The sequence below is a fragment of the Mercenaria mercenaria genome, chromosome 15 (assembly GCF_021730395.1).
Source record: "Mercenaria mercenaria strain notata chromosome 15, MADL_Memer_1, whole genome shotgun sequence".
In the NCBI taxonomy this organism is placed as follows: Eukaryota; Metazoa; Mollusca; class Bivalvia; order Venerida; family Veneridae; genus Mercenaria; species Mercenaria mercenaria.
This window is the reverse complement of record NC_069375.1, coordinates 1,750,849-1,767,619: the sequence shown is the minus strand read 5'-3', so window position 1 is coordinate 1,767,619 and position 16,771 is coordinate 1,750,849. Positions and strand designations below refer to the sequence as shown.

The 16,771-nt window shown below is 35.5% G+C and overlaps 1 protein-coding gene across 1 annotated transcript; it reads left to right on the top strand.

Moving 5' to 3' along the window:
* Positions 1-9,846: 9,846 nt before the first annotated feature.
* LOC123559659 (uncharacterized) lies at positions 9,847-14,735 on the top strand. Its single transcript, XM_045351660.2, has 2 exons — positions 9,847-10,289; positions 11,305-14,735. The coding sequence occupies exons 1-2, from the start codon at positions 10,211-10,213 to the stop codon at positions 12,498-12,500; spliced, it is 1,275 nt and encodes a 424-aa protein (XP_045207595.2). The 5' UTR covers positions 9,847-10,210; the 3' UTR covers positions 12,501-14,735.
* Positions 14,736-16,771: the final 2,036 nt, after the last annotated feature.

Sequence of the window (16,771 nt, the reverse complement as noted above, 5' to 3'; positions counted from 1 at the left end):
ATAGAGCAAAACACATAATGTACTGGCCTCGCATTTCTGTTGATGTAAAAGAGTTTATTTCAAACTATGATATCTGTCTCAGAAATCAAAGGTCAAACCAGAAAGAGACACTCAAGTCTCATGCCATTCCAGACTATCCCTGGCAAATGCTTGCATCAGACCTATTTACATGGGACAACAGACAGTTTATTGTAGTCGTGGACTATTACTCCCATTATTCTCAGCTCAAATGATTGCAATTTTCACTAATTGCCTTGTTCTCGGTGCTTCCGAGGGATCTACTTTCCAGATTTTATTAAACAATATGAAGGGAGCACAGTGGTCAAAACTATGAAAAGCGTATCCGCTTGAATGCGACTTCCAGAAAAGGTCGTAAGTGACAATGGTCCATGTTATACATCTGAGGAATTCCAAAGGTTCTGTAAGGAATAGGACTTTGTCCATAGTACAATAAGTTCAGGTTACACTCCCGCAGAAATGTTAATGTCAAGACAATTACGATCAGTTTTACCTACAGCGCAGAAGCATCTTTTGCCACACCCGATCTTCTCTACATCTACATCTACGGAGATACTCCCAACAATCAATTTCTGATCATAACGGGGAGTTCGGGGCAGTTGTTAAATTTGTTTGTTCGTTTTGGGTTTAACGCCGTTTTTCAACAGTATTTCAGTCATATAACGACGGGCAGTTAACCTAACCAGTGTTCCTGGATTCTGTACCAGTACAAACCTGTTCTCCGCAAGTAACTGCCAACTTCCCCACATGAATCAGAGGTGGAGGACTAATGATTTCAGACACAATGTCGTTTATCAAATAGTCACGGAGAACATACGCCCCGCCCGAGGATCGAACTCACGACCCCGCGATCCGTAGACCGACGCTCTACCTACTGAGGTAAGCGGGCGGGCAGTTGTTAAAAGCATATTGCTATGTTACATGATATTCATGTTGTAAAGAGAGTAAGAGCAGTAATATATACAGTTTGTTAAAAAAAAAACAACAGGATGATAACATTAGTACATATTCGAGATTCGAGTCTAGCTCAGATGTGAAGCACATAAGGTTCACACTGTCCTTGGTGTTATAATTTAGGGCGTTCCAGTGTCTGATTGTTAATATGTTAATATGTATTCTTCTTTGTTCTAATGTCTGCCATTTAAGAGTTTCAAGCATTGACGTTACGCTGCTTTGGTATGAGTAGTCATTCATAACATATCTGGCTGCAGCTCGTTGTACCTTTTCGATCTCATATATTAAGTTATTCTGCCATGGATGTCATATGGTGTTACAGTATTCTAATTGTGGGCGAACGTATATCTTGTAGGCCGTTTGTTTGATATTACTTTTATTACATTGTACATTTCTTTTTATAAAGCATAGGGTGTTACTAGCTTTTGAATATGTAATTCCAATATGTTTATTTTTCCAACTAAAGTCATTACTAATAGTAATCCCAAGATATTTAGCATTTTCTGTGGTTTTTAGTTCTTGATTATGAAATGGAAAGATGATTTTTTTTTTCGTTTTTTTTAGAGATTCTTGTGATTTCGCTTTTATCAGGATTAAATCCATACACCATTTACGTTCCCATTCTACTATATTTTTCAAATCATCTTGAAGTTTGTAGAAGTCTACTAATGAGTCGATAGTGAGGTATATGATGGTGTCATCATTAGATAAGCGTATGCTACTTTTAATAGAGTCGGGAAGGGGATTGATGAAACAAAGGAAGAGACAAGGACCCAGCACTGAACCTTGGGGAACCCCTGAAAGAACTGATAAAGAATCAGAGTGTGAGCCTTCAACTATTACAGATTGAGAACGATTACTAAAAAACCATTGAATCCAGGATAGAGATGTTTTGTTAACACCAGGTTTCGTTAGTTTATAGAGAAGAAATTGATGATTGACTGTGTTGAAAGCTTTCGAGAAATCCAATGCTGTAACAATGAGATTTGTTTGTTTTCCAGATTGCGGAAGCCATGTTGGAAAGGTGTGAGAAGATTGTTGTTGTCTAGATAGCGCATAGTGTTTAAGACCATGATATGCTCCATTAGATATGAAACCAAACTTTGTAGTCATGTTTGGCGCCATATAACCTGTACTGTGTTGGCGTGCCGTAAAACCCAAATAAAATAAAATAAATTAGTTTGGAAGCTATACAAGTCAAGGAAATTGGCCGATAGTTGCTGGCTTTATATTTAGGACCCTTTTTGTATGCAGGTGCAACAATAGCAGTTTTCTAGTCCTCTGGAACTATACCAGTGCTCAGTGAGTTCTGAAAGTCTTGCTGTTTCGAGAGAAAGTTCCTTAAGTATTCTTGGCGACAGCTGATCCGGACCAGACGTCTTGTTTGGATTTTGTACAGCCCGATCAAAATTTAGAAAACGGAAAAATATTCATTCCCGCATAAGTATCTGCAGAGACAACGCAGGTTGATAATGAAAAACAGTATTATAATGCAATAACTGGCAGAGTTGTAAAACTAAACGTAATCACATCTATGTGAATAAAACAACGAACAATGGCATCTGTAATTAGAACTAAACAGAATAACTGATTAAATAAATGAAATACGAACCAGTGACATTATATATTAACATTTAGTATAGGAAACTAAGTGGTCTTGAAATGATTCATAAAAAAGTGCAACTGGTAAACACAACTGGTAAACACTAGAAAAACAATAAAACAAAATATATTATATTAAAATCCGTTAAGATTTTAACTTATTGGTGGAGATGTTACATTATTGTTAACATAACACACATCCAGTTTAGAGACTTTCTCCAAAGCGCAGTGAATCCCTGGTGAGCAAGGCAATTTATCACCCTATTAACAGGTCGTCTTGTGGTTAGGCATATCATTATCTAATTAATTCTGTCAGCTGAGGCCAGCATATTGGCTTATCAGGTTATGGACTCAGTGCACATATACCTTATCTACAAAGAAGACTAATACAATATAGGTCTTTGTAGCATTTATTTATACATTAGAAATATCATTTTCCAACAGTGAGATATGTTTCAGAATATATTCTTGAAGTAAAGACCGAGAGAAAATTAAACTTGATTGATAAATTATAGTGAACAAAATAAATTCCTGACAAAGTTTAATACTTAAAATGTCACTGACATTGATTTACAAAATTTAAAAGAAAACTTGTTTGGTTGCAGTGAAAGATAAAAAATATTCACATTAATTACCAGTGAAATTATTTGGTAGCTGATGCACACTCAGTGAAAAAAGAGATCTTACACTTATTACATAATTATTCTCTATGAAATACATAGTCTATTATTATGTTAGAAAAAAACACATAAACATAACAATACATGTTGTTCAAGTTTTTATCAAAACTAAGAAATGCACTGAAAATCATCGAAAAGGCCATTTTGACTTTTAGTCGGTAAATTGAGCAAAGATTGTCTCTTCCGAGGAACTATGAAACTGAAATTAAAGCTTTTTTCATGCAAATGAATTTCATATCATATTTAAAGGTAATTTTTTACCAATTATAAAGGTGAAAATATTTTTTGGAAATTTTGTGCACTGAACTTACACTGTATTTACAAATTAAAATATTGGTATACAGAAAGTTATGTTATTTAATAGATTTCAACTATGCCTTCTTAAAATGTTTTATTCTGATAGATTCTGGAAGCCTCATCTAGTAAATATTAACAAATTAACTAATTATCAAACTGAAATCTATCTGAATATGCAGAGAATTGGAGAAAAACAGTATTTTTCAGTTAACAATTCTGGTATTACTAGTAATCCCAACATCAGTAAAATATGTCAGATCAGTGTTAAAGTATATACAAGAAGAAACTAAAATATTACATTTTATACATATATACAATATATAATTATACAAACTTAAATATTACATGCTATTATATACACAAACTAAAATATTATATGCTTTTATAAATACAATGTTGTAAATGTTGTCATCATAACTTTTCTGGCTGCATCGACTGTCAGGGAAGTCACCAAAGTGTGCCTCCATCCGTTTCTAATGTTTCTCTCAGTAGTTGATGCTGAAGATTTGATAATATATAATAATTAATTAATTATTTCTATTACATTTGAAACAGAATGAACTGTTAGCTTTATATGAGAATTTATTTACCAAGAAAGCTGTCAAATTATTGTCTTTCTTATCTTATATGACCACAAAACCCATCCAATAACAAATTCTGCATACAATACACAATTCTAAGTCTCCCCACTCCGACCCCCCCCCCCCCCCCCCCCCCCCCCGCCCCCCCCCCCCACACCACCACCACACACACACACAAAGAAAAAATTAAAAGAGATTTTATTGCTTGTCTACATGAGAACATTTTCTGTACTCTAGTCTGTAAATTGTGTTTAATTTTATATTCTTTGAAAGGGAAAGCTGTAAATGGATACTTACTTTTCGGTGGTATCTGTTACTGATGTGATCGTTGCCACAGTCGGTTGCTTGTCGGGCCTTAATTGTTTCATCTTTCTGTAACAGAATCAAAGTATTGAAAGTACTGAGATAGGAACTTGCAACTAAAACAAATGTCATCCGCATATAATTGAGAGTCTTTAAAATTGTGCTGGTTTATGTCTTAGTGGGCATTGAATGCTTAATTTTAACTAGATTCAAACTTACTACAGGAATCAGAATCTATACTAACATTTTGCTAATTAAATTTTGGATAAGAAGGTAAACTTGCTTACTTTGGAGTTGACATGGTTGTCCTTTTCTTTTGCGGAAAGATTTTGGCAGGAGTGAACTTCACATCTCGTCGCTTCAAGGATTTCTTTGCTTCATTCATTCTCTTCCGCAGTAGCTTTTCATCAATGGTCAGTAACCCATCTTTGTTTTCAGTTCTAGACGATGGACCAAAAGTGTAAGAGACATTTCCATGCTCGTCTTTTGAAAGACAACCCCTTCCCAAAAACTGGGGCAACTTTAAAGTGTGATCCCATGTTGTGAAGAGATATTCAACTTGACACTGTATCAACTGTACTAGGCACTCAAGAGCTGCCACTGGTGGCATCCATGAGGCAGGATGTCGGTAATCTCTACCAGGAAGTTTAATTGATATTTGTCTCACTTCTTCAATGTTTAAAATGTGAGGATGTACAGTATTTGGGCAAAACAGATGTTTCACTACATTCATGTATACATCACGATTGATAATGCCTGAACTTGGATTTGAGTTGTCATTTTCATACAAAAACTGAAGAATAGATCTTACTGCCTCCGGGATATTCAGAAAAGTCGACATCCATTTCTCATGCGGTATGCCATACATCTTTGGCAGGAAGTCATTACCACCCAAACAACAAATCACTGCTATGTTCACAGCGGCATACTTAAATCCGAAATGATTTTCTATAATTTCAATCATTTTAGTGATATGATACAGTTCTGGATTTGCTTTCTGTAGTAGGATGTAAATTGAGGATTTGAACGTACCATCATCGTTTCTATGCCAGTGAAGAGATACTGCAAATAGTTGAACAACAATGCTGTCTATGTCCCCAGATGTCACGACACTGACAACACTTTCATCTAGTTTCATCTTTGGCATCAATGTTGCAAGCCAGTCACCTTGTGCAAGCTCTGCTTCCCCCTTTCGCTGTTTTATTTTCGTCAAAACAGAACTGCCTGCAATTCCATTCCTGTTGTAGGTGGCTGCTACAGGATGCGTGAATGTAGGACAGTCACAACCTGTCTTACAATTGCAGTCCTTCATAATTAGTTCACTGTCAACTATTGCATCTAAATCTTTTTGAATATCCAGTTTATGGATGTTTCTAGCAAGGTAATTGCTGATAAGTCTCTTGGCTTCACTTGATTGTAGTGTTGCAGACTTTGACAACTTGTGCTCACTCAGAACCTCCTCACCATGTTTCAATGAGCTATTGATGCTGGTTCAATGTTGCGTCTCTTTTCCTTAGTTGCACTCTTAAAATCATCTGGTGTGAAGCTGTACTTTTCCTCACATATAATGATTCTCTTAAGATTTTGAAATCTGTAGCATAAACCTTTGATAATTCCATTTTCTATGTATTTCAAGTATTGTTCCCCAGATGTGGCCCTTGTTTAAACTTGACACCGGCAAATTCCATTGTAGCGACTGTAATGCTATCTCGGACTTGACTCAGTCTGGAAATTTTCTCTTCCCCAGAAACTACAATGCCTTCTTTTTCTAGGGTCTTCTCAATTGTCTCCGTAGTAGTGTATGGAATTGCATGCATCATAAGCTTGTATAAAGCCTTTTTTACTCCTTGTGATTTTTGTACTGACGCTTTTGTCCCATCTGGGTTAACCAATGACTGGCAGGTATTCATAGAAGAGCTCATGCAATCCACGATTTTTGACTGTTTCTTTACCTTGGCCTTTCGTTTGCTTTCAGCTTTGTCTTCAAATGGTGTTGACGTCATTCTTGTAGTTGTCCGTCGCATTGTTACACTTTTTCCAACTTTGGCCTTTTTTTATAAGTTTTGATGGTCCCTGGATGTCAGATGTATCTTTGGTATCAGCTTCTGTCAAACCAAATAAGCCATGTTGTCCCGCATATTTCATAATCAGAAAATGTCCAATCTCGTATGAATTTTTATCTAAAATTTCACAAGGTAGAGTCCCATGGTTGTTGTCGTAAACATTCAGAGGAATTAACAGTTCGTCAGTACCAAACACGTTCAATCTGAGAAGAAGATTGCGTACAGGTGTAACATACTGACAGTCTTTGCTGTTTAAAGGAATTTGAACATTGTTCATTTTCATTCTGCTTTGCGATTTGATGTGTGTATCAGAAGTTTCTCTTTTCAGTTCACTTGCATGACCCATTACAGCACAGCGTGATTTCTGCACATCAAAAAAATGGTCAACAACACTCATTCTTGGAACCACTGACTGTATTGTAGACCTTGGTCTGAAGCCTTTGATTGCGTCTTTGTGGTCCATCTCACGCTGTGTATCAAGAGCTACATTCACATTTCCGTCTTTGTGTGGCGTTGAGAAAAGAGACATTTTGAAGTTTCTGTGGAAAACACCTGCTCCATAATGTATGTGCAGCAATTCAACACAGAAAGATGCATATGCTGATGCTCCATTTAGAAAAGCAAATGGAAGGGAGCTTTTGACTGCAGCAAGCAATAGTGAATATCCTTCTTGTCCACCAATTCTTTCAGCTGTTGAGATAGCAACCACTTCATCACAGTGTTCATAATATCTATGTGAAGGGCGAAGGTAGAATTTCTGGACACCCCTTTGCGAACAAATGCTGACGATCTATTATCCCACTTCATGTGTAGCTGTAGAATATCCCCAACCTGAACGTCATTCCTGAAATCTATTTGATCACTGGGAACCATCTGTTTGTAGAATGATAACAGAAGAGCTGAATGGAGTGCCAAAGATAACCTAGCTACATTTCTAGAAGCAGTTTCAATGTTTTGAAGGGTGATCAGTTTCATCCAGTCATCTTCTTGTTCTGCATCCTTCATGAATGTCAAGAGATGAAGAATACCAGCATTTTTGTATGCACTAAACAAGTTTAAGATTTTTGACTTCCGCAAATGCAAGACTGGGAATTCGGGAAGAAATACAGAGAACTTATTGTCGTCCTTCATTAACTGTAGTAGGTTCTTTGATATCTTATGATCTGGAGCAAACAGTATTCTATCTTTTTGATCATCACGTCGCCCTAGTTTCTGCAATGTGTCCGACAGAATTTCTTTTAAATTCATGATATCGTCATCCCTTCCAGTTGCTGGAACCGGATGTCTACAAAGCAGAGGAGGAACATTGAACTCTGTAAGGTATATGTCAGACTGCTCCAAAGGCTTACATGGCATTGTTGGTGTACCAATTTCTTCAAACGCATTGATGGTTTCTACTACATCTGAGATGGTTGTTGTATCCTCGGGCTGTAAATTCTGAACAAAATGTTCCTCTTCCAAAGTGGTATCCAAGTTCAAGGATTTGTCTAATTAGTGTTCAAGGTCCTCCAATAAGATGTTCTCTTCCATTTCTTTCCATTCATGTGATTGGAGAGGCTCATCATTCTTGTCGGTATCATCATCAATGGAGAGACGACCAATTGAGGAATCGAGATCTTCCATGGTTATCGGCTGTGCTTCTGCATTTGTTTCGAACATATCTGTCATCATGTCATGCAAAGTTATTACTCCCCAGGCAGACTGAATAGTGTACTTCCCCCAAGATGCAGACTCTTCTTTGGTATTTTCTGTCAGAAGAGAAGAATCAGATTTTTTTAAATGACGGGTTCCATGCATGGACAGGCTACACCCGAGACATTTTCACTACAGTCTTCATCATGCCGCGACTCAACAATAGAGCTGTCTTTTGGTAAACCTTTCAGAGTTATGGGTAGTGTGCATATTTGTGAAGTACGACTTTTCCCTGGATCTGGGTCTTCATGGACACTGAGTCTGACAAGGTTATCCATAAAGAAAACAATATGGCAATCTTGTAAACTGACATCATGAAGTGACGGTGAAGCATCTGTGATGGACTGGTACTCTACTGTATACTGCTTCAAGTAAGTTTCAAAGTAATTCCGGTCTAGGTCAGAAGCTTGTTTAAGCCATCTCTCTTCAGTCTTCAAACTCTGCGTTGTCCCAGAACTTGATGTTATATTAAATACAGCCGACAGGGAATGGTAGTGTATCGCGAGTTGAAATTTTTCAGGCGTCTAAGTACCGAGACTTTTGGAAACAATCCTGAATATGTAGTTTGGTTCGGTATCTTGGGTATTGATGAGAGAAGAAATGTTTCTATACACTTTCTGTAGATGTATTACGTGCTATTTAGTTACTGTATCATAGCTCGGTGTTTTTTCTTAACATATTTGGTGCAGGTAATTCGTATTCTCTGAGTACAGGGTGCGGTAACTAAAAGTGTGCAGGTATTTAATACCCGCACGCTACTTACCGCACTGTTGGAAAGAAAAGTATGCCAGCTTGTCTGGAACAGTAGACTTATTGATTTTCTGCTCCTCTAGCATTGGTTTATTTTACCTGGGCTTTACACATTTGTAAAGCAAGGATTTTAAGTACTCACTGAACTGCTTTATATGGCAATGTGGAACGCCTACAACTACCATATATGGATGGCTATGATACAAAACAGAAAGAACATTAAAACTCCCGGGTAAACGATTTATACTCAGGGGCTATGCCCCCTCGTACAAATCGTTTACCCTCGAGTTCCAATGCTCTTTCTATTACCTATCTAAAAGGTATATTTAAAATATAAGCATCTTTTTTTGCTATAAAATTTTCACAAACATCCTCTAGCGCATGCACATACCCAAATGCATACCCATACCCATATATAGATATATGCTTAAAAAATGAAAGCTATTATAGTCAAATAACCATTATTCTTTTACAAATAATATTTTATTAGTCAGCTTCAATTTATATGTTTTCTTTCTTATGCATAATGTAAATGATACAGGCACAAATGAATTCCATTATTGCATTACTGTTGTTGAGGAAGCTGCTTTAGAACGATTTAAAAATGGGGCTGATTTTCACGTAAACGATGATTTTGCACTCAAATTGAGTAATTATTTGTTTGAATAGTAAATAATGAACATAAACAACCTGTTTATTACGTATATTGTAGCTCGATTTTACCTTAAAAATACGACCCCAAAAACCTAATTTAATTGGGCAATCACCTTCCCTGTAACTAATGCCGACGGACGTGTGAGCAAGAACTTACGTCTTTTTCTTCCTTTGTTAACACGTTGCTGGTCCCATGTTTCGGCAAATAATCCATTACACCCACCATAGACATTCAAATGTGCATGCAAATTTTATCTATATATTAGATGTCCTGCCCGACACAGTCCGGCTGTTTCGTAATCTAATGTAAATTGCCGATTTTGCTCAAGTGAGGTAGCATGTTGCTCCGCTAAGTAAATTTTTGTCGTATGTCCTTGTAGGGAATAACAATTCTTGGAAGGAAAATTTTATGTTGAAATTGCTTGGGAAGAGTTAGGTTTACAGCTGAAGAGAGGTGTCGTGGTATAAGAAAACTGTAGGATCCGGCGTAGTATAGAACGAAACCAAGCAACATAATGGCAGACACCAGTGATTCCGTTCATGAACGGTAATAAACAAGCAACGTTAGCAACTGTTTCTATTTCAGTTTTAATTTGAGGAACCTTTAAGTAGGAAGATGGAATTAAAACGTATTCGAAAGAAAACGTTCGGTCTACACCTTTTTATTGCTACTACCCTATTGGTTTTTTACCAAGGTAAGATGAAAATAACTTGTTTTCTTCAAATTTGGTCTGCATTTATGTTCATATGTTATATACACTGTGGACATTCGAGTAAGATTCAGATTAAAAAAACTGTTAGAATTGATGAATCGCTGTTTGTATTTCATTAAAACATGATAATCCTAAAAACAAATGTGTAGCGGTTTGATTACCTAAACATTTACTTACAAAGAAGGACGAAGTCGGTAGTAAAGGAAACAGATATCTCGAGTTGATAATTTAGCATTTCAATTTATCTTAATAGCTTTGAAAGACATGGTGAAAAACGTGTCATTTATGCATATGTGAAGTTTCAAATTAAAACCAGACTTGTCCAGACGGATTTTGCAGTCTTGTTGACAAAAATGTCCTCTTACATAAGGCAAAAAGATAATCACATTTCTTCTTTGTGGTACACAGTTGTAACAAATTTACAAGCCATTCTCAAGTGATTTGAACAAGTAACATAGATAAGCAGTTTCGGTATTGGAAAAAGGTAGTTTTGAACTAAGAAGCAGGAAGTCTGATTAAGGCTTGTCTTAAAATTTCTTAATAAGGGATGGATTAATGTCTTTCTGTCATTCTCCTCTCCACAATACAGGGTACAATTACATCCGGTAATCAATTTGGAACACACATTCAACTTTAGCTTTTAACCCATTAAGCCCGATTGTTACAGACTCAAAATTGAAAATTTAAACTTGGTAAAAAGTTGTTAGTTATTATTGTAGAAGTGTCAACCATGATGGAAGTTTAAGTATTCGAAAAATAGCAAACTTTATCCGCAGCCTCATACAATCTAAATAAGTTGTTGCTTTTTCCTAACCAAAAACTATTAGTACTTAGTCAATTTTATCTAAACCTGCACTTCCAAACTTTTTCAATGATAATTTTTGTTGTACTTCTTGTCGATAGCATGGCCATATTTTGTACAAATAAATCAAAGCATGTTGTCGTCACAAATTCGTGCTTGGAGTTTTGAAACACGTTTTATTATTTATTTTAATAGGAACTTACATTTCAACCATGTCAAGACTAAAGTTAGACTTCAATGAACGATTTTATCTGTCACCGAAAGGTAATGTTCAACATCAAGCTGGAACCACCAAGAATATAAACAAAGTAATACAGAAGAAGAGGAAAGATGCTATATTTGCATACTGTAAAGCAGCTAGAGTTCGGCAAATATCTGCAAATAAATCTGTGCAACTTATTTACAGTAATCAATTTAACCTAAGCTATTTCGCTATCCCTAAGATAGGTTCTACTTTCATTATGCAGATGTTTTCAGTTATCAGATATGGTCTAACATATGCAGAATCTAATTTTAGCATACCCAGAAATAAGGTTCACAGTACTGCACAAAAAAGGAAATTATACTTTTACAACCGCACTTTAGAGGAAACGGTGACTATCATTCCGGTTCGAAATCCATACTCAAGACTATTTTCTGTATTCGTTGACAAGGTGCTTTTGCCTAATAGTATTCCATTTAGGTTAGAAATACTTGCTCAAAAGCAGCTACGTACCTTACGAGATCTTACAAACCTCACGCAACCTGGTCGTATTTATTCAAGTGGACTGTCGGTTAGCTTTCAGGACTTCCTTGATTATGCTTTAAACCCTAGCATAGATAAAAAGCTTTTATATAGACATTATGACAGTTGTTTTGCACGATTGAAATCTTTGATATGTAACTCTAATCATTATATCATAGTAAAACAGGAAACTTTTGAAACGGATATTCAATATGTTCTGCAATTCGTAGGTGTAGATAAGGCAGAACCGAACACATATTATAGGATACTTAAATCACTCCACGAGTCGCGTGTGGAAGACAGCATTCCAGGATTAATCAAAGTCACATTCTTCTTTGCAGAAAAATATGCAGAACTATGGACCGGGCCCATTGTGGCGGAATTGCTATGGCAGTCATTTCAAATTCAGGGATATGTCAGCAAGCATCTTCCCTTTCCCAAAAGGTATTTCAACAATAAATTTATATACATGAATGCAAACATTACGTCGGGTATATTCCTTCGTGAGATGAAGAAAGGGAAGCTTTCGCGAATACAAAGTATGAAACAAAGAAAGAAAGCAATGATAACTGCTTATAGAGGCTTACCTAAAACTGTTTTAAGAAAAATACAAACTACATATGACTGTGATTTTGAAGCGTTCGGTTACGATAGAAAATTGATATAACTAATTAGCATAAACTGGATTACTAATTATATATAGCAGAAGAGTCTTGTCAGCGATTTGTCGTCTAGTTAATCTATGAAATAATATTCGGCCATTTCCCGTGGGAAACAAAATATTATAATAGCATTATCTATTAAAAAATAAGAATAGAACAATGAAAGTTGTTGGTGGCTATAGGTAGATATGGGCTACCATTCAGTACCATTTTAAAGTTCAAAGCCTTTGTAGAAGTACTTGATGTTTTTGCCAATTATTGTCCGTGGCAAATAAAATTGGCTGCCATTGTATATAACATGTGCAAAAACTTACCTTCGCTGTATGCTTTGTGTATAAAGAAAGAAGAAAAAATGCAATGTCATAAAAACAATATCGGTGCAATAATATCAAAAGTAGCCATTCCAAGTATATTGAACACGCGATGTAACATCATTCACTTAAAATAAAGAAATACAAGAACAAAAGGTGAACAAAATGTGTCGTTGAAAAAAAAAAAAAACATAAATTGAACAAACACCTTAAAAAACGCAGTAAGTTGTGGACTTTTTCCTGACAATAAAGACAAAATTTGAATCGATGTCGAGCGACTATGCGCTTTTTACTGCATTTTAACGTCAATAACAGTATCTTATGCTTATTACAATTTTACGTGGATTTTCATTTTCTGTTTCACTATTTAGATGCTTGAAAGACCGATAGCTCGACATTTATTTGAATTTTCTGGTACTAATAGAAATTTTAGGCTACCGCGATTTATGCATTTGCTAGAGATCTCGATGTGGTTTATACCCATCAAAAGCAAAACAAAAGAAGAGTCATTTATTCCTTAAATACTACACATTTGTAGAATTGAAACAAAACCATCCAATCATGTAAGAATAATAATATCCGTCATGTGCTTACGAATCGGATAGAAATATCCGTCCCGAAGGCACCTACGCATTGGGCGGTAATGAGGCTTGCCGATTCGTAGATACATGACTGATATTTTTCTTGCATATCGCATTTCATTCTGGCAGATTATTTCTCTTGCATATCGTATTTTACAAATAACAGGTAGAAATACTTTCTTTGTAGCACTCTTTCGCATAGTAGAGCGCGGGAAATTAACGTCCGTAAGCAGAAGTGACGTCATCATGTTTTGCGTTACGCATCATAACAAAGTTCCACTTTAGTTTTATCGTTTGTAATGTAACGTTATGTTCTTACAGTAAACTAACGTATTTTGAATCGAGAAATATACTTTATCACATATTTGACGTCGCGGGAGTGTAATAAAGCCATTGAATAAAAATGATAATACACTAGTGTAATAAAGCGTTGACGTCGACGTTATTTATACTATAGGCGACGTCGGTCAAATTGTCTTGTTTATATAGTATAAGAAAATCGATTTTTTTTATTTTTTCGACAAGAAAGGCTAACATGTGATAAAAAAAATATTGCATTTGTGACTTTCCATATTGAATTTATCAAACGCGTTGAATAATATTGATAAAATGCTCGGCAGAGCCTCGCATTTTATTATTTTATTCAACACGTTTGATAAATTCAATATAAAAAGACACTCATGTAATATCCTCTATATAAGGAACAGAGGGAAATTATCAAGGCACCTTTTTTTCGTATTTTTACATTAACAATATATTATCTGTGTATGGACCACTAGTTGTCATTAACAGCACGATAGTCATCTGTCATGGGGGTGCCAAATGGATTTTGCCGGCATGGGTAAAATCACCGGAAACGCCAGTCCGGTGTGCAAGAATTAAGCTTTGAATATAGCAAAAGAGATAAATCCAAATACGATTATTTATTCTACAGTAATCATAACCGCTATGTAAAATGTTTTCACTGAAAAACAATATGAACTGAAAGTTATACATTTAAATGCACATTTTGTCTGTTAAAATTGCTTTACTGGAGTTTCAGTGATTGTTTTTTTTTTGTTTTTTTTTTAGTTTTGAGATTAAATTGCGCTTCTGTACATTTATTAATTTCAATGTCTTTGACAACACTCTAGACCAACATTAGCTCAACAATTCCAAAAGCATACGACATAATATAAAAAACAATTTCGAAGCACGTTTCATGGAACATTTTGTTTACTAAACACTTGAAATTGTATCATCAATTTATCATTGATTTCAAAACCATCATTAATTTCAGCATCCCATTTAGCTTATGGTCCATTACTATTACTTTTTATGTTAAAAAATATCACCCGAAAACACTGAGGTGCATGTTTAATCGTATATTCATGGTGAGGTATAACACTTCTTGTTGTTATTTCCAAGCTTGGAACGATTTTCATTTTGTAAATAGAAATTATATTAACCTATACATATCTAACTACTTTTACATATTCACAAATATAAAGTACCGCAAGGGAAATATGTCAGTTATAGACTTTAATCTTACAATTGTTCTGCCTTTTATACAGTCTTGCCGGAAAGATTTTTGATACATGTTATTGAATTGTGAGCTGTAAGGTTTGTTATATTCCTTTCCCAATAGGTTTGTTATATTCCTTTCCCAATACAAAATCTTAATATGATTTGACAACAGTTAGATATCTGTGGAAAAGTTGTCTCTAAATTAAAGCCGTATAAAAATAAAGACATATATCAAACACGTAAAGCCGCCTCAAAACAGTAATAAAAAACATTGGTTTTAGAAGATTAAGTTTTTAGTAGGAACACACGCACACGAACTCAGATCGAGAACAGTATGAGGACCTACTTAAATGAATCTGCATCACACACTATCTTTAAAATACTTTTTAAGTTTCACTTCATTGATCCATTGGTTCTACCGGTGTTGTCCTGTTTGCTTCTGTCAGTTTTAAAATTCAGATAATGCAACTACTAAGGTCTCTGAACAATGAGAGGTAACTTTAATGTTTGTTAAACCAACGAAAAAAGGGTCACTATAGCCATCAAAATAATTTAGGTAAGAATTCAATTTACCACGGTCCTTTATTCCGACACGCAGTTAAAATGATGTGGCATACTATTAATCGTGATGCGTTGACCCATTTATATTCATCATAGCTGGAACATTTGTTAGAATTGATGTGATTTCTTAGCTCGGATATTTGATGGTGCTACACTGTTGAACAATTTATCGACATACGAGTTACATAATGCTGATATAAAAAGAAAATGTACCATCACTATCTTATCTACTAATGCTTCCCAGTAATGTCATTTTAGGTGGGTCTTAAATACATTAAATGATTTCTACTTTTGCGCCTTTCTCTCTCTCTCTCTCTCTGGTTTAACCGTAACTACGAGGACTCACTTATTCAATCGGAGGTATTGGGACACACATTTAAAGCGGTCCAACCGTTACAAAAATTGATTACAATAATGAATATAGTTCCGCGTTTGTAATTCCTCGTTGAAATAAGCTGTATAAACGCCTACCTAAAATTTAAGAGAAAACCTTTCTGGGGACATATATATCTCTAACGTCAATATACAGTGCGAGAACACACTCGCATTTCAGTCTCGAGACCACTTTGAACTACTGACCCATAAAAGAATAGTTACTGACCACAGTCCATCGTAATTATATATGACGTTTAATGAATGTTGGCCAATGCGCTCTTTACTTGCTAAGTGGTCTCACCTCCAGTATCAAGGCCACCTTGATCTACTGACTCAAAACAATGGGGATCATCTACCGACTACATGCAATAATCCTATGAAGTTTGATTATTGTGAGACCAAGCATCCCTATTTATTGGTTGGAAAGCAAATTGTCTACCGACAATGAGCAAAACAATATACTGCTTCTATAAAGGAAGGGGTCAATGTCTTTTAGGGGATCAAGACCACAAGTCATGCTTCGTTTGATTAAAAGTGAACGGACACAATTTATGTTATATGGCGACTTTCCAATTTGGACAGGCAACTGGATACAACTAACGACATACCGCACACAATTCTTTTCCCTCTGAGAATCAAATCCACACAGAGTTGCAAATTACCTAGACTAGGCTAACAATACAAACTCTTGTCAACAAACAAGAATTATTTGGTTATCATTTTGTCCTTATTTTTTATTTTATTTTTTTTTTTGATTTGTTAGATCGAATCACTTGGTTTAGTATTTTATGGCACTGCTAACTTATAGAAATTAAGCATGAACAGTGTCTAGCTGTCGGCTGCTTACACTTAAAAGGTACCCAATGAAATAGGAGAAGGAATTTCGACAAGAGGGCTATGATGTCTCTATATCGCTAAGTGGTTTGTTGGTTTTAGCATATG